At 40.1% G+C, this 25,902-nt stretch overlaps 1 protein-coding gene across 7 annotated transcripts in view; it reads right to left on the bottom strand.

Moving 5' to 3' along the window:
* The window catches only part of TRAPPC9 (trafficking protein particle complex 9), a 457,529-nt gene that overhangs the window by 10,216 nt on the left and 421,411 nt on the right, over positions 1–25,902 (bottom strand). For all 7 annotated transcript variants that reach the window (XM_027645593.1, XM_027645592.1, XM_027645594.1 and 4 more), the window contains one exon: positions 136–359. In XM_027645593.1, coding sequence (XP_027501394.1) covers positions 136–359 — 224 coding nt within the window. The remainder of the gene's footprint in view (positions 1–135; positions 360–25,902) is intronic.

Genomic DNA, 25,902 nt, shown 5'->3' with positions numbered 1-25,902 from the left:
AACCTAGCAACAGATTCCATAATCATGGTGCTTTCCAAAAATTAATTTGCCTTAAAATGCACAATTGAAAAAGGAAACCCTTTTCTGCAAATGCCGATCATCCAGAATCCTGATACTCCTGATAAAACGACTTACTGAGTCGATGTAGAAGGTGTTGGACCCCACGAAGGTGATGGCATCTTGCAGGTCATAGTTGTGCACACCGTTCTGGTAATCCTGGTAGGGCATCACAGTGAGGGCAAAGGGCCCCACGCTGTGTTTGCTCCAGTTGGTCAACTTCACCTGCAGTGGGACGGGGTCGCCCACCTGGCAGTTCACCACGACATCACAGTCACAGAGCTGGCCATCAACAAGGATATCTGCAAATCAAGGAGACAGTTCCACATCAGGCTGGACATCTGCTTTAGAAACTGTGTTAATCTTGATGGGAAACTTAAAGAGAAAAAGTGATCTCAATGAAACCGAAAGTGCAGGACACTTAACTTTGAGAAAGGAAACACACCACTGTTGTCCTGTGTAGGGCAGTGATACAGGGGACCTACTTGAAAAAAAATCATTCATGAAGGCCTGATATCTGTCTACAGTTGTTGAAAGAGCTATGAAAAAAAACCAGTTATGATCTATACACAGGCATCAGAAGATATTATTTTAACGTCCTCCCTTGAAGGCCAAACCCACAGATAATTTCTCATGTTTCTCCAGAAAATCAACAGCATCAGATGAAGGGAGATACAAACAGTAACCATTAATATAAACAGCAGCTAGATAGATCCAGGGCTGGATGCCCATGTTCACATGTTACAGCCAGAATAAATCCTCCTGTATGGAGGTGACCTTTTGGAGCAGGACAGTCACTGCCAGAATTTGCAATGTAATACATATATTAAAGTCCTGATTATAAGGAAAAAAGGGATTTCAAAATTATACAGCAGTACTACGAGCTTGTTCACTCTTTGCACTTTAATTCCTTCTGGGATTTCTATTTTTAACTCTACTTTTCTTTCTCTTTCTGGGATAGCAGAAAATATAAAGCCTCTAAATTGGTTACTGCTGGGACAATGACAACCAGAGTAATGTGTCCACTAACCTTGTCCATTTGCTTATACAGAACCAAAATGTTTCATTACCAACACACTAGGAAATTCTTAGTCCAATTCCCTGCTCTGAAAGGGTTCCCAGTTGTGCAGTATCACTGTATTTTTCAGATGAGGGTTATCTCCAATGCACTATTAATACAGGAACATTTCTATTTCACTACGGGTTCATGTTCAGAGATACGAGAAAGCCCTGGGACATGTAAGAAAGCATCCTCTGTGTGAATACCTATCCTCACAATCTCATATGCCCGTGAGGCATTTCCATCACTCCAGCTCCTTTCCATCACTCAGTTCCTTGCCTTATGACATATATCATATTATTCCTTTGCCAACAGCATTGGATTTACATTAGTAATATCTTCTCTTCAAGGAAAGACACTATTTTTATGCTTCAAGAACTTTCACAGAAAAAAAAATATAACAAACCGATTTTTTTTAAACTTATTTTTGTTTTGTTGCCTTAGACAAAAAGTACAAAATGATGCATGTTCTTGTGATGCCCTTTAGTCTGGCAAACTGAACAAGCCTCAGCACAACCACTGGGAGAAAAAAAAAAAAGAAGCTAATGTCAGAGAAGAAAAAAGTTCAGAAAAGAACATTTATTCCACAGGTCAGATCAGCAAAGCTGAGCTACCCAGCCGAAAACCCCTCTTTGACCAAAGCTGCCCAAATGCAGCAGCAAGTCCCAGATACAAGAGGCTTGGTAGATCAAGCCAAAAAAACCCCTGCAGTGCTCAAACTGGAGCTATCCAAACCCCATGTCTGTGTCCCAGTTGGAACAGCCCCCATTCCAAACCTTTCCACAGGAGCTCAGTTTTTGACAATGAGAGCACTGGTGAGGCCACATGTGGAGTGCCTGTGTCCAGTTCTGGGCTCCTCAGTACAAGAGAGACATGGACATACCGGAGAGCCTACAGTGTAGGGTCATGAAGAGGATTAAGGGATTGAAGCATCTCTCCTATGAGGACAGGTTGGGAATGTTTAGCCTGGAGAAGAGAAGACTCCAGGGGATCCCAACAATGTCTGTGAACACCTGGGGGGTGCAGAGAGGACACAGCCAGGCTCTTTTCAGTAGTGCCCCGAGACAGCACCAGAAACAATGGGCACAAACTGAACACAGGAGCTTCCCTCTGAACATCAGGAAACACTGTTTTTACAGTTTTTGAAGGTGACCAAGTACTGGCACAGGCTGCCCAGGGAAGTTGTGGAGTCTCCATCCTTGACGGTACTCAAAAACCATCTGGACATGGTCCCTGACAAGAGGTTTTAGGTGGCCCCGCCTGAACAGCAGACAGGACCAGACGATCTCCAGAGGTCCCTGCCAATCTGAACCATTCTCTGATTCTCTGAAAGGAAGTGTGGTGGTTTGGGCTAGGCCTTCCTCGGTGACCAGTTTGTAACCAAGGAAGGGTCCAGATCTACCCAGTATTCCCTACGATTTTTACGTAAACCAGATTATAAGAAGAAAGGAGGAGAGGCCTTTGCTCTCTTTCCTTCCGGCGGCTTGGAGGTGCAGGTTCCCTGCTGTTGAGTCTGCCGTGTTGGGGAGCGAGGCCTGGTAAGGCCTTGTAGACCTTGGGAGGCGGAGGTTGCCGGCAATCGTCCCAGAGCGACTCTTGGTTGTCCCAAGGAGAGTGGTGGGATATTTTCTTTGCTAACTCTTTAGTTACTAGATCTCGGGCTACTGATTGGGATATATATATATATATATATATATATTTTATTTTGGTTTTGTTCCCTTTCCTTTCCCCCTTCCCCTTCCCTTGTGAAATTGTATATATTTTAAATTGTATATATTTCAATTGTAACATAAGTGTAAATATATTTATATATATCACTTTAACTGTCTCTCTCGTTTTGGGTTTTCTTAGTTGGTTGTTTTCTCCCTCTTCTCCCTGAGGTTTGGGGGGTGGGGAGGATTTCTGGTGGTAAGGTTTGGAGACTTGGCAGGGAGCCAGCTTCAAACCATATCAGGAAGTTATAATCACCACCGCATTTTAGGAAAGGGCTAGAAAACTGTTTTGGAGTTGGATTTCTTTTGCAACAGCACACTCTAATCTATGGGTTCTCCTGCCCAACATGATCAAATTGCTCCTTGCAGTATTGCCCTAAGATCATGGAGGTGAGGTAGTGGTTATAATGGTATCCCATTATCTGGGATTAACTGACTTGAATTTTTCAAAACACGGAAATGTGTGTCTGTGGATAACCTTAAAGCTTCCCAGCCTCCTGACAGAGAACTGAACTCCAGTTGCTTCCTTCAAAAGAAATGTGTTTATATCAATTCATTACTTTATATCAGTTCATGTTTTCAAGCTTCTCCCTGCAAGATGAGTTCTTTCATTAACTAAAAAAGAAAAAACAAAACCGCTTTTTCTTTCTGGTTCCTCTAACCAGTGGGTAGCTTCACAAAGGGTTAGCTCCCCAGACCAGCATGAACCTTCAGAAATACTCCATGGAGTATACTCCACTCATACTTAGTGGATGAATCCTTATTTTCAAGATGCTCATCAACTTGCCTTTTAGCTTTAAAATTCAATGCACTGCTGTAGGAATTGTAAATGAACCCTTTGCCCTCTGTCTCTATCCTTGTATCTAATAATAGCTCTGAGCACTGCCTCCTAATATCTTCATGACAAAACAGAAAATCCAAACAAAAGGGAAGCAATTAAGTCTGGCTCAACCAGATTAATTTTTTTTCATATTCCTAAAAAAAAAATTCAATTCATTTAAGATTGATTCAAGAGCGTGTGTGCACACGTGCTTGTGTATATATTGAGAGATAATTTCCTTCCCTTCCAGAACACACTTCCCTCCTGCAGAACCGAAGCCAAGGATCTCAATGAGATGTCAGATGAGAAAGCACACATGGCTGGCGTGCAAAATACTATGGAAAGGAGTGTTTAAAAACAGTCCCCTTTCATCAGGGAGAACAGCTTGGTTTGACAGGCAGTTTTACTCCCTTCCTGACACAGAAAACATCTCATGGACCATACGGATTTGCTTTAATATTTTCATCCATGAACAGAGGAAAAGCCATGTGTACAGGGTCCCATTTCTGCAGATTCAGCTCACTCACACAGATGGCATATAAAAGCTGAGACTGCTCACACCACTGCTGTGAGAGTGAATCATTATTGGCTTTGGAATACAGGAGCTCTGAATCAGACGATACAGTCACTAGCACAGAAGACAGTCGTGGTTGTATCTCCATCCTCCAAAGATTCAGATATGAGAGAAACAGTACTTCGGAGAATTAGAAAGACCAAGTTTAATTCAAACAGAATATATAAATTACATTTCAAAACTGGGAGCAAAAAATCCAGAGGGGGGAAATCCCCCCCAAAAGACCTAGAAATCTCTCGATCTCCTTCTAAATAAAGTTAAATAATTTTAAAAACAATTTAATAAGCCAAGAGAATGCTGCCCCTCCCTTTCCTATTCATTTACCTACAATGTCCACTACGTTGGAATCCTTGGGTGCCAAACTTACCCTGCAATGCTTGATAACCATGAAAAAAAGGACAGACACAGTCTCTGCCTTGCACCTATGAACAGGCACAGGACCACTCTATTTTATCTCTAGGACATTCTCTAAGTGATTATTGTATGAAGGGAGAAAACGTTGTCCCACACATTTTGGAAGGCAGAGGATAAGCTGATACAAACTACTGAGAAGGGTGATTGGAAAGTCTTGCTTTTTCTTTGAAAGCCTTAGCCAAGCCTTTTGTGATCTCCATGAATTAATCTTTAAGATGGAAAAACTAATTCCTGGCCCAAGTGATGGGTGATGCTTATTGACACCACAGGATGTCTGGGAGACCATTCTATGAAAATAATACATCCGAGTTCTTATAATGTCTTTCTTTCAGGATCTCAGAACTCTCAAGAAAAGAGAATGAATGTTACTAACAGGAAGACAATGACTATTCCACAAGAAAAACATCACCTACCATCACCTGCCGGGTGCACTTCTGTCTACATCACCTAAAGGAGCAACTTGGAAATGAATGTCAAACACTAATAACATTTTGTGTTATTTACTCTGCTCATATTAACACATTGTAAGTTGTTCTTGCTACTTTGTCAAGTTTCCATGAGAGAACTCACAACTCATTGCCCACCTGTACATCCAGAGTCCTGAGTCACAGCTAATTGCATTTCTGCACCCAAATCCCCATTTGCCACTGTCAAAGTTTAATTTTGGAAAGTTGCACACAAATACATTTAACCACAGTGGAAATGCATATTCCAACAATGTTTACTCTCCTCACTCATCCTTGGGCTGATTTTAAAAAACAGGCTGCAGAGGAAGGCATGGTGGTTTTGCCCATTGTTACAGTGGGGGATGGAGACATTTCCATTTGGTATTTCCTTTTAAACTGGATGTTGAATCCCCAGCTAATGTAGTTGCACTGGCCTCTGCCATTCACTGCAGCTGGCCCAAGACTTCCAGCAAACACCTCACAGAGCAATGGCTTTGTCCAAACAAGTAGGTCAACAAAGCTCAAGGCATGAAATGCCCAACTGAGTAAATATTTAGCACATACAAGATAAAGGAGACCTTTAAGCCCAGAAAAACAAGACTTGCCTACAGTTACTGTTAGGGTACTTTATCAATTAACGATTGTTATGCTGTTAGAATTGTTCCAAAATACTAGTTTTACTCATCTCTGCCTGTGAACCGGGAGAGACATGGTCTGTGGAGGAGAAAGGAGCAGCAAAAACCAGTGACATCTCTTGATAGTGTCCATCAGGTACTTTTATAGAGGAAAGCCAAAGACCTAGAGCCCAAGCCAGAGTTGCTGGAATGGTCTCACAGAATGATTCAGTTTTTCTGTGTTCAAAAAAACCTAAAGTGCTGATTAAAATTTTTGCCCAGGCCAGCTTTACTTCTAATTGCCCTAAAAGAGCAAAGGGAAGGGTCAGCCCTGCTGTCTGGAAAAACTTCTTCAGTTTTCTTTTTTTCCCCTGCCCTTTTCTTCAAGAATGTTTGTTCAGGGTTTTGCAAGTAACTTAACAATGCAAAGAGAACTCTTTTTGAAATCATTTATTCAGAAATACGTTGAACAATTCTCTCCATTTCTGATCTTATATTTTATGCAGGTGAAAGAAAGATCAGAAAGGAGGAAAAACCTGTACTACAGGCAAACTCTCTGTATAGAGCAAGCTGATCCTGTCTCCAAACAAGCACATTCCCTGTCCCTCCTGTCATGCTTCATGTCAGTTTTAGTAGCCTGTTTTTGGGGTTCAATCTCATTATGGCAGCTTAGAGGAGAAGGTGATGTGCTGTTCTGTTGAGGTGATAGGATCCTTGAATTTGTTTGTCTGTCTCCTCCAAAATATGACACCAAACACTGTTTCTGTTTCCCCTTTTTGCACTTGTTCTCCCTAGTGTAGTCCAGTCTCCTTTCATTTTCCAAACTGTTCACGCAAATTATTTGCGCACAGAGATGTAGCATTGGTTAAATTCATTTGTCCATGATGAGGTCTTGCAGTATTTTCAGAACTGAATACATCCATACAAAAGATATTTCTATGAATATAAAAACTGTGTTCCCTGTCATTCTCATCATGAAAGTACGAATGGTTATTTAATAACACAAGACCCTCACAGCTACTTATATAAAACCTTCTGTATGTGATTTGGTCCTGCTCCTCACACCAAACCTGAGCATCTTAGCTTGGAATGCTAAGACCTCCTGCTCATCTCCTGCTCATTTATTGTTATACTGACACAATACTGAGCCAAATCCACCCCCTGCTTAATTTCCCTGCAGTCAGTAGTAACAGAGCACAGAGGTGTACAGATGTTTGTGTTGTAACAGCTTTAAATTACATAGATATCTCACCTTGTCAACCACTGCTAGTCCTGTCCTACAAACTGCCATAATACTCAGAGTCTGCTGATCCCAAACCCCTATGGACCTGAAGAGTTCAGCTTCTCTTCTGGTCAAGGCTCTTGGACAGTGATGAATAAAAAACATATGAACAAACTATTGCAGCTTTCTGAAAGTACCAACAACCCAGAGACCTTCAGCCAACATAGAGGCACAAACATGAAAACGGGAAAGTTGGCAGAGGACGGGATGACTGAACATGAACATACGCCGGTGAAAAGCGGCAATTGCTTTCACAAGACCTCTGAGCTGCCCAGTTCCTGGCAGGTTTCCTATTCCCAAACATTTTAGAATTGAATTAAGGATACTTTATTCACTCCAAAAGCAATTAAAAAGAAAAACACATTTAAAATATAGTTCTAGCAACAATAAGCAATTAGTCTTTGGTAATTGTCTGTGTCTTCCTATTTAATCACTCTCTTGCAGTGGCCAGTATGCTGATGACAGATCCCAACTGGTCCCATTATCCTTCCTGCCAAATTGCTTCCAGTTTGTGTCTGTCCTTAACTCTGTGATGACAGTGGACTGAGGATGCTGCAGCATCCCATAGGACTCACTTGCAAAAGGATTCTTCAACCTTGACATTTGCCCTGAGTGAGCTTTCTTCCTCCAAATCAATATAATGTTTATGTCCAATTTTAATCTCCAAGACATGTGATCAGCATTCAGTTTTAGTGCTCCTTGATCTCAGTCCTAAACACCAAGATGTAGTACAACCTTCTTCAATTAACTTGAAATACCAGAGTCACGCTGGTTGAGGAGGGAAGCATGAACATGACTAGTGCTCTGGGGTTTGGATTCCTCCAACTTCCACTTGGGATCTTAAAACCTGAATGCACATGAACCACAGATTTATTTAAGAAATGACTCAGTTCAGTGTAACCTCCCTGGCTTTGGTGGGAGTTATTTTACTATGCACATGCCTTTTATGACAGACATTTCTCCTTCCCTGTGAAATTGTTGGCACATGAATGGCACCCGCTTGTCTCATTTCTCCTCTGGCAGCCAAGATAACCTGTGATTTGGTGATTTGCCCAATTTGCTATCAAGTGAAAATCACTTTAGAGTTTATACTGCCTGTGTCTAGTCCTAATCTAAATGCTCAAAGGCAGATCCCTAAAATTTTAAGATGCTCAAAGCTCTGTTTTTCAGTAAACTCCTGAAAATTCCTGAACTCCTTTCGACTTATTTTAAAATATTCCATGACATGGTACCACCTTGCTGAAACAGCCTCATTTCTGAATGTGGGCCAACCTTTTTTTATCTGTTATTCACAAGCAGGTTTGACAAAGACTTCTTTTTATTATCTGCTACACAGCCAGGAGGTCAGGCTGGCATACGGTTCATGCCGGTGTTTGAAATTTCACAATCCTGGGATTTGCATGTTATTTTAGGTTACTGAAAACTTTATAGTTCGTCTCTGTCAGGACTACTTTAAGAGCATTCTTACCATGCCCTGTGGGGGGAAAAAAACCCTATATTACATTTAAGCAAAACCAAAACATATTAGGATATATCATATAACACTGTTTTTTGTATACTGGTAGCTTTGTGCAAAACCACTGCAAGAATGAACAGAATTATAGAATATCCTGAGTTGGAAGAGACCCACAAGGATCACTGAGCCCAACTTCTGGCTCTGCACAAGACAAACCCAAAAATCACCATAACATGACAACCTACAGTACATTGTTCCTCACTGGTTGCATAATGACACTTGACATTTTCTTCTTTTTTCTGCCATTCTGCAGAGGATATTTTGAAAAGCCTAATACCAACTGCGTCAGAGTTTCTGACTTGAGGCTGCAAAAGTTAATGGTAGAAAAGGAGACAATAGCACTTCTGTGCTAGTTTAGAAGTCTGTCTCAACCTCAAAGCAGGTTTAGTCTAGACACTAGATAGGTTGCAGACATCCAGGGAGTGTTACCTGCTCTAGAAATCAGTGATAAGGGTGGTGATTCTGGCACACTCCCTATGGAGATGGCAGTGAGCTAGCAACTGGTCACAAGAGAATTAATACCTACTTAACAGCAGAGACACAAAACTGGGCTCCTGTACTCAATTTTGTGCATGCGAAGTCAAATACATGGCTTCAGCCACACAATTTACTTACCAAAACTCTCACAGAATATGTAAATATGGAAGCAGAATTTGTTTTTATGCATTTTCTACCATTTCAAGTGGAAACAGTATTTTCTGCTTTATCCATGCAACAGGCACACAGTGGTGCTCTGAACTCTTACACAGATACAGCATCATACCTAACAGGTAAACTAACAGGTACTTCTTTTTTCAAAATTGCCAGTTAAACAAACACAATGTGTAGTATAATTGTCTTATTTGAGGCCTGAAGGAACTCAAATGCAGATGAGAAGAGAGATGAGACAGCCAGTAGTATCTCCATGCCTAGATATATAGAGACACCAGTGCAGGATGGTTTAAGAAAGCAAAAAAAACCTTATACTGACTATTTAAATAAAAATTATGTGTCTTTGCCTCACTTTCCACACTTGTCTTAAAAAAGAACCATGTAATATTGCGTAAGATGTCCAGGCTGTAAGAATTTTCATGTCCTTGTAGATCAGTCAAAGCCTGGTAAGAGATAATATATAATCCCCTATTAACAGGCAGGTAGATGATTTTCCACATTTCAGTGGCTGTGTAAATATGAGCAGTAGGACACTGAGCCTCACAGGCCTCCTTTAGCCCAGCCATGACTGCAAGGCAATGAGCTGAGCTAAATGAGAGACATTAAACAAGCCCAGGTACAAACGCTGAGATCACGGGTAGCACTTTCTGTCCAAGGAAGGTGTGACGTGTGGTGAGCAGACCACATGTGCCCAATGTCCAGAGACCAGAGCTGCTGAAAAGCAGAGGTGCACATCAAAATGGATACATTCTTCATGAAGTCTCTTCAAATTTCAGTCACAGCATATTTCAGTCTAATAACTCTAAGTTGTTTTACTTACCAACAGATTGAGTTATTTTTTTCCCATTTTCCCTACATATGATGTGTCCAGTTTTGCATTAAGATATGAGACAATAATCCAGGCAGATGTGAGCTGGAAACTACCAAGCCCTACTACGATGCTGTGACTTCTTTATTCTGATTGCATCCTGCTTCTATATCGTGACCTGTCTCAAAATCTAATTTGAATCCATAAAAGAACTACAGTAATAGATATATGCAGATGAAAGTTTTCAGTCATCCTCTGTGACATAAATCCATATTTTTCCTTATTGGATTGGATATGAACACTCAAATAACAATCAGAAAACAACAAATCTCTAAGCCTAGTGTCATCAAACCAAACAAATTTTGGCCTTTCTCTGAGCTATTTCTGTTAATAATTTACTACTTCTAAAACTGAACATGCTCAAAACCTAGCTCCTGAATTTTTCATGAAGTCTTTTCCTCTCCATACCTGTCTTAATTTCAGAAATAAAATCGGACTCTTTCCTGCCAATCTCGGCTTTCACTTTGACTTGATCTCCTCTCATGACTCACACCTTCAGTCTCTGATTAAACCTGATGCCACTTTCTGCAAAACTTCTCCAAATCTGACCTTTTCACTCTGCCTACATTGCCAAACCCTCGTCCAAAACCTAACTGGATCACAAGCCTTAACAATTAAAATCTCTTCATCTCTGGTTTTGACACTAGTTGCCTTCTGATTCTCCTGAAGACCTTGTATCAAAGACCACCCTGTAGGTCTGTGACCTGGCTATGTCCACATGGCACCTCGCACAGACCTCATTCCCAGCCTGTTTGCTTTCCAGTTATAGCAGTAGAGCTCAGTCCAGGCTAAATTCCCACGTACTGATCCATCTTTTCCCATGCAAGCTGAAACCTGTTGCTGAGGTCACACAGTAATACTCACAGAAACCTACTGGTTGTTCTCACTGATATCTGGGGTCTACAACTTGTGTGCAAAACTACTTCTCTCTTATTACTCTGTCATATTTTACCTCTTCCTCCTCCCTGCTAACCTTTTGTTTTTCCATATGGCATATATACTTCTATAGCATGTAACATATATAGAACCAGACTATAAGGGACCACAACACTCATGTTCCTAAGAGCCTGGCAGAACAATTTGTATGACACCTGGAACTATGCAGAACTGTTTTCCTGGGATGTGAAGACAGCAGTGCCAGAGAGTCAGAAACAATTTTAAAAAATCTTAAATAAATTAAAAATATCTTTATATCTCAAATCTCAAGGCTATCTTGGTGAGGCAAAGTGAGCACTGTACCAGTTCTCCACATGGGAACACTGAGACATTTCAGGAAGGAGTTAACTTGATCTGAGAAGAGCAGATAGGAGTCTTCACTGAGCAGAAATAAGTGCGTCAGTTACCAAACAGAACTGAGAGGGAAAGGGGACTTCCAGAGATAGAGAAAAACATCTTAATTGTAAGCTTTCAAAATCCCCATGCTGGCTCATCGAGATACCAACGCCTTATGGGAATAAGTTTAAACCAAAGGTAAAACCTGAGGATTTATAGGACATGCAGGAAGGGGTAGAGAGGATAAAAGGAAACTCGACCATAAAGAAAAGTAAACTGAAATAAAAATAATGCTATTTAAAGGAGAAGTCTTTGAGAAAAGAGTTAAAGTAAGAACGTCGAAACTGTTTCTTTCCCATCACTGCATTTTGAAGGAATAGAGACCTCGGATATCAGCACAGTGAAGTGCACAGAGGACAAAAACTTCGTGTTTAATAAAACTGCAAATATAACATTGTGGGGAGAGAAGAAGAGAAATACTGAGTTCAGTTAGAGAGTAAAAAGTTAAATCCTGTCCATATCCAAGGCTGTGAGCCATGCCTTGGGTTTTGTCTGTCAAGTGCTGCAAAGCATTCCTGCAAACCCCTCTCCTTTTAATTGACAGTCCGGGTGGCAAAACCTTTCCTCGCTCCAACCCTGTGACTGTGCTCCAGCCTGCAGAGCTGCTGGGAAGATGAGCAATGAGCAGGTGTCAAATTCTGTCCTTTTATCTTTGGCTTTTAAAAGACAGACACAATTATGTGCAAAACAGCGTAGTGCGGCAGCTGATTAAGTCTCTTTTCTAAGAATTATTTTCACAAGGCTCTGTGAGCAGCCTGGTCAGAGCTATCAGCTCACCTGCAGACACAGCACTGTGGCTGCTCCACCTTCTAGAGACCCACAGACAGAGAAGCAGAGATGAGAAATTATTAACTCCTCACCCTCCACAGAAGGCAAAGCAGCCCTACATTGTCAGTCAGGGGCTCTCTGGCACAATCTTTCAGTGGTGTATGCATTTTGAGATTATGTGTGTATGTTTGATACGTATTAGTGGGATGCCTAAGAAACAAAGGGAGGTTGTCAAGCATTGGAAGTTGACAAAGTTGAAAAAAATTGAAGATAAAGGTCTTCAAAATTCAGTGTATGGAAAGACTTAATGGCTTCTTGTACCTCTGAAGTCACGTATCATTTTGTGAATTTACATGTGAAGTGTGAAGAAACGTATCCTGTTTACTCCTACAAAACAGAAATAAAAAGTCCTCCCAAACCCTATCATCTCTGTACCTGCTGGGACCAGATTTTTCACTTTATAAAAATCCATTACCTACTGGTCTGGAAAATGGTATTTCATGAAGTTTTTACTTAGCTGTCCAGGAAGAGAGAGTTGGGTTTGTTTTTTTTTAAATTAAAAAAGAAAAAAAGGAGGAAAAAAGAAAAATAGCTGTTGCTGGTTGGAATTGATCTGAGAAAGGAACTTATGCATTTCATATGAAAAGGAAACTTTCCTTGCAGTCTTCATGCAAAGACTGAGGGTGTATGTCAAGGGATCCTGGTCGTCCTCCCAGTCCCAGAGGCAGTTGTGCCAAAGCAACAGCTCTGAGAGGGCAGATTTAAATGATTAAATAATTAAATAAATGTCTCCTGGTGCCATCTCTATCATCACTGCTGTTTGGACAAGCACAGCCTTCAAACTGTGCATACAGGACATGACTCTTAGTGCTAACTTATCATCCTTACATCCAAAACAAGATAGGTTTTATATGCATCCTCATTATGTAAAGAGGAGAGGAGAGAGGATCATTTTGTCCTGCCCCTTTCTAAACTAAAGAGATAAAAGTTTTCAGTGCCAGGGAATTTTTTTTCCTGAAATGATCAGGTCTCTAGCAATAGTTTAGGTTATGCTTTTCCAAAAATACCTTTGAAGTAACTGAGTGAAGAGGAGTTTATGATATGGTTGGAAAGTATATAAAGCAAACAGTGACATATAACGGAAGCTGCTCCCAAAAGCGTTTGTGATTTCAGCAAGTACAGAGCACTGGGAGTTAACCACTCTATTATGTGGCTTGTCTTTTGCAATGTTAATTTGTGAAAAAGTCTATCTTTTACATACTTGCAATCCAAACAAAGGAACAAATTAAAAGAACTAAGCACACAAACCATGCTGGGCAATAGAGTGTTGCAGCCAAACGCTGTCAGTAATCTATATTCACATTGTATCACATGAACTGACCCAGAATTAACTATGGCTGCCCTCTCCTGGAAAACTCTCTGGAACAAATGAAGTTTCTCTCATCCATTTCCATTAATGGCATTAGCATGCTTAATGGCAAAACCACATCAGAACAACTGGATTAACAGCTACAAGGAAGCTGTAACAAGTAACAATAGAATTGAACTATTTTTCCATAAAGGTCTTGAATAGATACTCTAGTCCCCTTTGTAAACCAGGGTACACAACTGAGCTCACTCAGAGAATGCAAACTGTGCTTCCTGGCTTTAAGTTTCAAAACAGATGCCAAATGTCAGGGTGGGAGTATGGCCAGTCTTCGCGAATGAAGATTTGGGAAAGGTCTTTTGCCCTTCGAGCCTGCGCAATGGATTTCTTTTTTTTTTTTTTTTTTAGGTGAGACACAGTGTGCGCTGAGCTGAGCCCACCCTTTAATCCTAAGGTTCAACTGCCGGGGTTGAGCAAGCTTGGACAGTGGCAGTGAGGTCCTCAGGATGTAGGTTTGCTTAGAGTGACCTTCTCTTAGATGGATGGCCTTACAGGGCTGACGAGCTCCATCTGCCCGGAGGAGCATCCCTGACTGGGAATCGAACCCGGGTCATGGCGGTGAGAGCGCCGCATCCTAACCACTAGACCACCAGGGGTCCCCAGGGTGGGAGTAAGAAGGAAACAACTTGCGGTCAATTCCTAGATGATCTTCAAATTCAGAGACCTGACTGTGAGCTTTAGGAAACTTCACTGGAAATCTTAATCCCCTTGAGATTCACTGATGAAACACTTGCAACATGAGCCCATGAGCTCCAAGAGGGGATGCAGTGCTGGCAGCAGGCTCAGCAGAACATCCTGCTGGTACATCTCTGTGCACATCTAAAGAGCTCTTACTTCACTCTGCAAGACAGAATTACCAGAACAAACGAGGACGGGGCAAGGATGTTAGTATGAGTCAACAAAATGTCCTGACCCATAGTCTTAGGTGTTACTGCTATGATGCAGAGTAAAAGTGGTTTCAGCCTCTTGTCCATAGCTATATAATCACCTATTACTATACCATTCATACCACCTTTTCTCTGAAGACATTTCTTGGTTGAGCCCACTCCAGAAGAATCTTTTAAAATCCTTTCCTGAGAAACAACAGATAGCATAAGACAGTAATTTGGGAAGATGACTGGCCAAATCCAAGTCATTACTTCTTCCATAAAGGCATCACATCTAGTGATAAGAGCAGATAGTTACACAGTAATGTTGTAGAAACATGATGAGATTTCATTAGATTTGGACACCAAACTCATCAGCAGAGTATCCCTGATCAAAACAAATGAACGAAAATCAGAGGTAAAGAATTAATCACCTTCATGAGAGGTTTGACTTTAAAAGGGTTCTAAAAATAGCATCAATCTTAAACATCTATCAGAGCAGGATAATCTGTTAAATGAAGCATCTCATTCAAAACTCCAAAGTTAAGTTCAAGCATTTTAGAAGCTCATTAGTAAATATCTACAAATGTAGAATTTTGCTATCTTTTCTTCACTTCCTCTTTATCCACATTGCTCCTGACCATTTCTTAATGTCTCTTCCATTTTCCTCTGAAAGCACCTAGTGTACCATGCACTGTATCAAAACAGGCAAAATCTGTGCCCTCAAATTATCGCTTTGTCACGTAATGACCAGTGAAATCTCCATGAATGCAACAAGTCCTTTCAGATGCCACATTCAATTTGCCTCAATGAAAGTAGCTGTAATAGAAAGCAGATGCTCCCCAACAAGTTTGCCAGCTGTTGAAATGATATGCAGATGTTGAGCACACTGAAATCCAAACACACGACCCTTCAATAAAAAGGGAACTCACTCCCAGACTTAAAAATGCTGAACCAAGTTCTTTATCACCATAAAATGCAATAAAGTAACACTACTCCTACATTTCTTCCACAAGTACAGAAGCAATAAACCCACAAAACAAAGCACTGAAAAGTTACAGAAAAAACAGAGAATTGTCTTTGACAGGAAAGATCAATTCCAGTTGTCTTTAATGACCGGAATGCTATAGAATTCAACTGTAGAATCCATCCTCTTGTTTTTCCAATTTTATTTGTAGCTAGGTTCCATTTTTACATTCCAAAGCATGGTATCCTCCAGCAGAAAATGCTTTGTATGAGCAAAGGTTCATTTCCTCAGACACTTTTCTTTGAGATCTAACATAAATGAATATCACTGTCTTCTCTCTATAAAAAACTAATAAAATTGTTAATTAGTTGAAAATCAGGCAAGCTTGTCCCACTCTTACACTATTCTAAGTCTAAGAAAAGAAACCAGTTTTTGCCACTGTGTGCCAAGACTTGCTATTAACAAGAATCTGAAAATCAACTTCTTGAAGGCAGGATACTGGCTAGAAATGAATATCCTCTTACAGAAAAGAACAACTACCAGTAAAGACCAGCAGGAGAACTGTTGGTACTTACAACTTTTATTTAATTTTTAACGTCTCAAAGTCATTCAGCAGAATGGACTGCTGTCTCTATCATCCCAAAGCACCTCATTAAATGAGAGAGTTAATCATGTATATTCTGCTAATGAGAAAACATGATTAAAAAGTTCAGAGAAGTGAGAATGAGGAAAATATTGACGAGAATTAAACCTCTTTCCAACTTAGGAACATGCCTGTGGTTCACAAAATGTAAACAGTAGTTCAGTTAACAAAATATAAGCTGTAATTATGTCTTCTGTCAGTCAACAGTAATTAAACTGGTCAAAAATTCACAGGACTGCTTTCTGATAGGGATCCATAGGGGGAATTTCTGTCCTGCCTATGGTCTGATGGTCTAGAAAGGAAGGGTCTTCCAGCTTTCTGACACATAAGATATTGCAATTAATATACATGACTGTACACCCTGTATGGCTTTGGTATTTGGGTCTCCTGCATTTATTGAAATTTGGCATCAGGACCTTGCTGAACTCAGGATATGCACATTTATCCATGTACGCACCCAGTAGGTTTATGGAGAAATACATGGAATGACTTACTGCAGGTATCAGGTTCATAATTAAGATGGCTAATTGATTAACTATTAATTGCTAGTAGTTACTTATACATACAGCTACATCACACACATTTTACCATGGCAACTTCCTTTGTCCACTGACCCACCCGTTTGAGAGTCACTGTAGCATTTCAGATCTTGGGAGTTTTCATAAACTCCTTGTCAATCTCTCTCCACAGGTCATTAAATATAGAATTTTCTTCCAATTTATGTCTGTCCAGAAGGACTCCATCCTATGCCAGTAACAGCTTCTCTGTGCCTGAAAGTATGAGATCTAGTTATATCTGGGCTATTTCTACTTGACACCAAGATGGAAAAAGGGCTTCATTTGCTCAGTCAACCTTTCCCCTCCAAATGCAGGAGTATCTCACGCATATATTTACTCATGTATTGTGAATTCACAGACTCACAACAACTCCAGCAATAAATCTAAATATTTGAAAGTAACCATGGCAGAATCACTTCAGAAAATCCTTCTGAGATCAGCGTGAGGTTCATTTTCTTGCAGTCTGCTGAAATATTTACACATATCTTTGTTCTGTGACGTGATTTGCCTGTCGGTAACACCGAGCAGAAATCTACCTTACCTAGACTTGTCATCCTATCAAAACAGTCATAAATACTTGAATCCTATAATGAGAATATGCATTGTCTGGAACTGTGGACTGTAATGTTCTCTTGGACCATTTGCAAGCGTGGCTCTTTATTGTTTGGCCATGGTGTGCAAGGCCATTGAAGCCAGCAAACACCATTTCCCTGGTTGCCCACTCACCAAGTCCTGGGTAGAATAAAAATATGACACAGGCTGTACTGAGAGCCCTGCAAAACCACCTGCCACCTTTGGCTCGGACAGTTGAGTAATTTGTCCTGGGCAGTCACAGGAATGGCCTTTCTGTTGAGATTTCCAGGGGAGAAAAATACAGCTGTTAATTAATAAAATACCTAAAGTTTATCTGCAGGTTGTTTATCCTAATAAGCAGAGTTGGCATTATGATTGTAGCTTTTCAAGTTACTGCACTGCCTTGCAGAAAGAGACCTGGAGCAATGAAGATAACATTGATCATCTGAAATGGGTCCTAATCCTTCTGAAATGGTTGTTATTCAGAAAGATCAATCAAGTTAGGGGGAGATAAAAATCCCTTTCTTCTCTGAAGACTAAAAATCTGTTTACTTGTCTGGTTGGTTTCTCTTCACAGTTCTCTCCTTTATCTTCACTACATCGCTGTCACAGGTCTGTTAAATTGGCAGCACCTAAGGGGGTGTCTCAGGACTGAATGGTTCCCTACTCAAAGCTGGTATCACATATCTAACACACCAAAAAGCAGCGATCACTACACGAGACTGTTAACAGGCTCAAAGAAAAACACTCAACAGTGCCAAAACAGTCTGGCTTTATGTCCTGGACCACTGTTCTGGTCATGTGACACTTTCTTTGGATCCTGTCCCTGACTGCAAAAAAGTTGCAGTTGCTACTTAGAATTGTAGAATCATTTTGCTCTTTAGAGCTGTGCCCCCATCTCCATCCACGACCATAGCCTTGTTATTCCTCACACTCTGCCCTACCAGCACATGGTCTCAAATGCTCTTTCCTCTCCAGTCTTCTCCTAAAATACCCATTGTACATGTGATGGCCCCTCCACATGAGCAATCATAGAATCATGGAATGGTTTGGCTTGGAAGGGGCCTTAGAGATCATCAGTTCCAACTCCCTGCCATGGGCAGGGATACCTTCCATTAGACCAGCTTGCTCAAAGCCCTGTCCAACTTGATACCTCACTTCCCACAGCATTTTCAGTACATCGCTTTTTGGGACAGTGTTAAAGGATAATGGCTTGGGAGGTGACTGAAAGAAATGACCACTAATTCTTTTTCTGGTCTTTGCATGCATTTTCATAGTAGAGTTTTCCCAGACATTCTCTCTCCATCAATGAAAACTACTAGTCTTATCAGTTCCTTGGGGAGAAAGGTAGAGAACAGTCATAGCTCCTCTCCCCAACAGGTAAAGATGGAGAAAAATCAGAGCTCTTGTGACTTCTTGGGTCCATTGGAAAAAGCCGCGTATGTCTTTTGCAGTGCAGCTTTCTCAGGTAATCCTATATACAAACACAGTGTATTTTCTTCTCCATAAATGTCTTCCAGTCCCACTGAAGGAGCCTGATAAAGAAAACGAGGAGAAATAGCCAAAACTGAGACTGAAAAGAGAGGTAATCTCCAACTGTAAGAAGACTCTGATTGCTACATGTATAATAATTCTTTTTTATCCAGTCTAGTTGCAACTACAAAATGATGAGACTTTCAGCACATGCTGTAGGAAATACTTCCATATTTCAATAGATCTTACTGTCAAGGTTCCTTCCATCTCAGTCTAAATGTTCCCATCTTAATTTTATCCCATTACTCTTAGTTATATCCTATATTTCAGCCTCAAAATAATTCCACTCCCATATGGTATTGGTATCCTAATATTTCTATCCTTCACTACCCTTTGGCATAGGAAGACATTAGAAAAATATACTGGAATAAATTAAAATTGTCAGAAAAGCTAATGAATGCCAGATAATTTAAAAATAAATACAATTACAGCAGTTAAAAATGGAGAAGGACTATTGGATTACTGAATGCGTCCCTGAATACAGAATGCTTTAAATTAATCTTATATTAAGTGTGATCTAAGCCAAAAGGTCAAGAAGAATTTTGCATATCTTCTTTAATTTAGAATTTCCTGTCCTTTATACAATATGCCTCAAAAGGTTAATACAGTAGCACCTGAAGGTGTGTTAATTTATTTCTCAGAAATCTACTTAACTTCTTTTAAAAAAATTATACACTTTGTCTTACAGAAAACTCATCTCCAGTGTAAAGATCTTGGACAGGACTTTAGTTAGGCTACCTGTGTTTTCTTCAAGTTGAGTGCAAAGGGAAATATTGCTGTGCCTGTCTGCAGTCAGGTAGAACTGCTGCATCCAACCTCATTTGAGCTGCAGTTTCAACAAACACACACGGGAATGCAGTACTGGAAGAATATTTGATTGTGTTTGTTTACCAACAGTATTGATGCCAAGCAGCTTTGCCTGGCAAAAAAAAAAAAAAAAGACTAAAAAAAAGGACGAAATTTGATTTTTAATAATACCACAACTCTGATAGGAACTGTGTTACAAGAAATACCATTTCAGGACATCAGAAGACAGATGGTCTAAATGAAACAGCAATACATCAAAATCTCAAACCTTGAGTCTTGCGAAAATTATTTTAAAGGGAACATAAACTTAAATACATATTCTCAAAGTCATACCATGTAGCATGACTGTGATCACCAGTGGGCCCATTTCAATTAGGTTGGAGGTTTTTTGTTTGTTTTCTTTGTGGTTATACCTGAATCAGCTCAAGACACAAGTAATTTCATTTTTTTTTAATAGTAGACCCTCAGGGAAGAACGGTAAAGTTGTTCCTAAACTTTTTAAATCAATAAATCACAGTTAATTACCAAAATATCTAATAGTCTGTTGCAGTCTGTATTTATTTTTAAACATTTTTTTTCATGGACTGAAGAGTTGCTTTCAAAACATCAGACATCTCAGTCCAAAATGAACTCTGTTTTCTGAATGATCTTGATTCACAAATATGGATTCAAGAAAGCATTTTCTTGTAACAAAACCCTTCATTTTGGGTCAATTAAAAATAGATTCAAGAGCAAATAAGGTTCCTTAGCAACTTAAACAAAGCAGGAAAAACCAGAGTCATTGCCAAGCACCAGGGGAAAACCAAAGTGTCTCGTCTCATTGCTAAATTACCTTGCTTTATTTCATTACCAGTCTCTTCAGCCTGTTATATGAGGGACATTTGCTGACACATGTTTTGATTTCAGTAAGGATGCTTTCACTCTGCTAACAAGGCATGAGGAAGCCAGGTTGAGTTCCAAGTCTCCTCATATTTTCATTGAGGGGATTCTGCCCCTCTGCTTGAGGTGACTCTGCCCTGTACTCTGCTCTTGAGAGCTCTGGGGTCCCCAGCACAGGAAGGACATCGACTTGTTTGGATGAGCCACCAAGATGATTAGAGGGATGGAGCCACATTCTTTGAGGAAAGGCTGAGAGAACTGGGATTGTTCGGCCAGGAGAAGCAAAGGCTCCAGGGTGACCTCACTGTGGCCTTTCAGTACCTGAAAGGAGCCTACAGGGAAGATGGAGAGAGACTTTTCATAAGGGCCTGAAGTGACAGGACAAGGGGGAATGGCTTCAAACAGAAGGAGAGTAGGTTTAGATTAGATATTAGGAAGAAATTCTTTATTGTGAGGCTGGTGAGGCACTGGCACACGCTGCTCTGAGAAATTATGAATTCCCTATCCCTGGAAGTGTTCAAGGCCAGGCTGGATGGGGCTCTTCTAGTGGAAGGTGTCCCTGCCCATGGTAGGGGGGTTGGAACTGGATGTACTTTAAGGTCCCTTCCAACCCAAACCATTCCATGATTCTAATTTTTACTTTGTGTTTCTCCAGCACCTGGTTTAAGATGGTCATTGCTTTGGTGTTTTGGTTTACAGGCACCACAAACAGCAAGCACTTGAATAACAAAAATCTTTTAGGAAAAACTAGTGTCTACAGTAACAATTATGACAGTTTCTACTTGGAGATCGCAAGAAAGAAGATCCGATAGATTATGAATAAGGAAAAAAACATTTTATACATGATGATAAAAGCATACAGGGTCCAGAATATCTTTTTTTAAAAAGTTCTTTTTTTCTCGAGATATGTCTGGCAGACTTTAGTTGGAACCATGTGCTCCAAACACTAGTCTGGATGCTCACCAATCTTTGGAAAGTCAAAGGGACCAATTAAGATTTTCAGAATTTTAATGAAGGGGCAATTATTTTTGCAACAAACTCTTAAAACAGGTCTGACTGGCATAATTTGGATATCAATTACAATTCTTTTGATTCTGATTTTGCAAATAGCACCCTGAGTCATGGACTGTGTTTAAGAAGCTGCACTCATTGTTGCAACATACTGCAGGAAAACATACTACTTTTTTCTGTCATTAGAAGTTAAGTGGTTGTTATCTTCATATCAAAGTGAGAATTTAAAAGTCCCAAATATGTATATGATCTTACAGACTTTGGAGAGAGTCTAACTGGCAAAACCAGATGAGGATGGCAAAGGGATCATTTTATGAGAATATATTTTAGAATCTCACAAATATTTATCTTCTCTTCTGCTGGAAAGCCAGGTTGAATCAGGTTTTATATTTTTTTAAATTATTTATGTGAATTCTATCTGGAGAAAGAAGAAAAAAAAAAAACAAACCTGCTAATACACTGCAGCTCTGCCATCCTGTATATCCCAGTGGGTTCTGTTTGTGAGAAGTAGCAAGTTTCTTGAATTTCTTCCTAATCTTTCTTAAGAGAGAAAGATGACTGAATCACATTGCCAACAGACCAAAGCAGAACTGTGCTGCTGATACGTGCCTCCTCTTTGTGCAGTGTGCACCAGCTTTCCTCCATTATTATGTTGTACTCATACCACTGGCAGGTTGAAATTTTGGTGAGCAGAGTGAATCTCTTAAGCCTTGGAAATGACAGCAATGTTTCCCATCACCTGCTGGATAAAGAAAAGCTCACTTTGCCTTGGTGTCCTTCTGCAGCATTTTATATCATTAAAGGTTAGGCCACAAGGACTGATAAGAGACAAGCAGATGGCTCATGCCTTTCTCCTATTTTTTTGCTTGTTTTCCAGGGCATGGTTGCCTTTTCTTCTTGCTCCTTAGCAAAATAACTGTGTTCTGCCTGTCTGTGGCTCAGGTTTCCAGTCAGTTTTAGATGCTACATCAAGGCACTTACACTAAGTAGCTCATCAAAAAAAGGATTTAATAGCTGGTATGAAAAAGGTACCAAACTATCACTCCAGACTTAGAAGGTCAGACTTCATTTTTTTATCATCATAGTAGAAAAGTATAACCTGTTATAATTATTATTATTATTATTAGGGACTGATATTAGACGAAAACTAAATTATCTTCTTTTCTTGAATAACCTATGGTTTCCTTTTCTTCAGCATTTTACCTGCCAATGCATAAACACCATCACAAATGTCACAGTCCTGTTTTAAATTTTAAGTGATACTTTAAATTCTTAACCCTTTATTTTAAGGACCAAATTAATTTTTTAGCCCTGTAGAGTTGAAAGCTCAATAAAAGTCTCAAGCCAAGCTGGACAGGGTCTGACTACCACACAATGGGGAGAGATAAGGGAAATATCACGCTGCAAAAATGTGTCATTTTTCCCCTAAAGGCCTGGGCACAGTGTTGCTACAGGTTTTACATGGAAGATATGAAGCCAAGAAGCTGATCAGCTGCAATTGTTTTCACAGAATCATGGAATATCCTGAATTGGAAGGGACCAACAGGGATTATCGAGTTCAACTCCTGGCCCAGAACAGGAAAGCTCCAATAACCACCAAGAATCTGCAATTAAAAGTACAATTTTCAAGGGAAAAATGGAGTTGAAGGGTGGTAGAAGCTCTTCAGCTTACCTCAACTGGATAAAGCAAATATTACCTCCCTCCTAACGTGTTTTGTAATGATGCTTGCGCAGTGAAGAGAACTATTTCATCCTGCTCCAGCAGCCAGTGTGCAGAACTGGCATAGGAAATGCACATCAGAGGCCAAAGGGAGGATCAGATCACTGCCCCCCAGGCGCCTGTGAGTTTGTCTCTACATAAGCATCCCAATTCCTATCTCCAGATAAATGTCCCACTCCTATCCATTAAAGAAAAAGTTGGAGGGGAGGTGCTCCTAACACTAATAGCGGGGCTAAGGCATTATTCTCCCCCATCATGATATAGATAAAGGACAGTTTTCCCATTTCTCCCATTGCTTCTAACATTTGCCATGAACATTAATCCTGTTGGTGGAACATCCTTGTTGTTAGTGCTCTCAAGTGCTGACCACCCTGTTGTTCATTTTGACTAATAAAAATGAAAGTAAGCAGCACAGTGAATGTACCCAGCAATTCTATACTGCTCACAAATTCCCCTGAATTAACATCTTATCTGCAGTGCAATGATCAACAACTTTACAGCCCTCCAGGAGCAAAATAAGGCACTGGTTAGAACATTTTGTAGAGTTATTTCACATCAAAATAATGGTACATTTGCAAATGGGTTTTCAATCCCTGGATAAGTTTTATCCATCTGCCCCCAAAACCAATCTAAGTCTTCAATTTTTTTAGCTGATCCCCACCTATAAAGCAGTATAACAAGCTCCAGTTTTCTATTTGCAAAATCAGACTGTGATGAGATACAACCCAGATGATTTCCACACCATGGCACATGTGAAGAATAGGGAGGGAAAAAATCCCATTAATTCCCCAATTAAGCCTTTTTTGCTCTTTCTCTTAAAATACCACAACTTCCAACCCCCTGTGTGCTTCACTGAGCTGCAGGGAGAAACTCAGGTTGCGCAAGCATGGGCTGTACAACTCAATTACCAAGATCTGAAGGAAACTCGTGTCCTCAGACAGCATCTCTGAGGTTTCTCCACGAACGCTGCCTGATCTAATTAGGAAACACTCAGCATCTTTGTGGCAATTACTAAAGAAAATAATTATGACATGATATGACCACTGTATTCTTTCAGATGGAAAAGCAGCAGAAAATGACAGGAAATGGCAGTCAGACAGGAGTTAATAAAACAGTCCTTGGCAAGGGAGAAGAGATGATTCCATGAGAGGGTACAATTTTTTTGACTGGAAAATGAGGAAAAAGTAGCACATTGCAAGCTAAGGACGAACAGAGTCCATTTAGTCATAAATGAGCCATAGACTCACCATAATACAGGCCAGTTATGCTTGCAGACAGCTGTCTATCACAGGTTATTGTAGAAAAAGAGCCTTTAATGGTGCCATGGTTCGTGGCTGCCCTACTGTCACACATTTGCCCTCCAGAGACACCAGGTGACAATGCATTAACAATTCTACATCTATTGTGAATGAATTAAATTTCTTCCAAGACAGAAACCAATTTGAATCATTCAAAATACTTCAAAGTTCCCACAGGAGTTAGCCCGGTGGTTACAACAGTGAGCTGGGAAGTGGAACACTTTTAATTGCAGCCCCAACCTTAATTACTGATCTGCTGAAAGAATTTTATCATGAGACTTCAGTGCCCTGCCTCAGTTTACTGATGTGTAAGGTATTAAAGAGTGGCTCTGGAGTAATCAAAATATGGCAGACACTTCCCAAAACAATGAAGGGGATCAGTACGGCGTTTACGCAACCAGAGGTGCAAGTCTTAATTAATGTTTTTAAAGTGCCTAGAGAACCTGAGAGAGTTGGTACTGAGGGAATACAAAGTATCATTATGCTTATTTTGCAAAGAGGTATGAATATGTGATTATAATTTTATTACCCACGCAGACTTATAAGGAGGGTTTGAGCACAAAAGAAATTAAACTTTTTGACACTTTCTCTGCAGCACAGGTTCATTATCAGAGCTGTGTATCAAAAGTAAAATGTAAATTTAATAACTCACTCACTTTCAACTGTGAAATCGTACCCAAATCCTCACTATCTTTGAGCAATGGATGAGTAAAAAACTGTGTGACAAGAGTGTTTTAAAAGTCAGGATTGTTATGTGGATGTTATAGCATAGCACAATCTAAGTATTTCCAGAGCATTCATTTACTATAGCAGCTGTATTTTCCCCTACATTTTGATTATCTTGACATTTTCTAATCATGAGAGTTACAAATTTTAGAATTATATGGCAGGCTTGATAGGCTGCACATTCACCCCCCCCAAGTGAAGTTACTTTGTTTTTATTAGATGTTAAATTGCTTTTCTCCAGAAGGAGAATTGTATTTTGGGTAATTTTTGCTTTTTGAATGCTGCCACAGATTTCTTCTGATAATACAGTGGTCTGAGTGACAGCAGAGAGATTTTTCTTTTTGATAATCCTTGATAAATATTGACCAAAGATGTCAGTTCTGTCTTTCACCATTGAGATGAATTAGTTTGGGCACAATAACAGCAGAGGTTTTTTTTAGTATGGCGCCTAGTATGAGTCAAAAGTTTCTAATCTGAGCTTAGAATTTGCACAGATTTTTTTCCTCAGCAGCTCTATCATTTTCAGGCAGGGTCTGAAATTTGATTGGGGAGGTACAGTTGCCTTCATGTTAAGAATGATGCTTTTCCTGCTCAACCCAAATTCCTGTCAATAATACTCTGTAAAACAACGTATTCTGTATTCATAATCAAGACTTTTTATCCAGTACACTCTATGTTCCCTTCACTGAGCAGTCCTATTTTCAGTACCAGATTTCCCTCCCAAGGTCCACATACAGACGAGTTCCATCTAACCCAATCTCCGTGAATCAACTTAGAGGCAA

Source organism: Corapipo altera, unplaced genomic scaffold, assembly GCF_003945725.1.
Source record: "Corapipo altera isolate COAL_440 unplaced genomic scaffold, ASM394572v1 51, whole genome shotgun sequence".
Classification (NCBI taxonomy): Eukaryota; Metazoa; Chordata; class Aves; order Passeriformes; family Pipridae; genus Corapipo; species Corapipo altera.
Note: the sequence above shows the minus strand (reverse complement) of the source record. Positions and strands in the feature narration are given on the sequence as shown.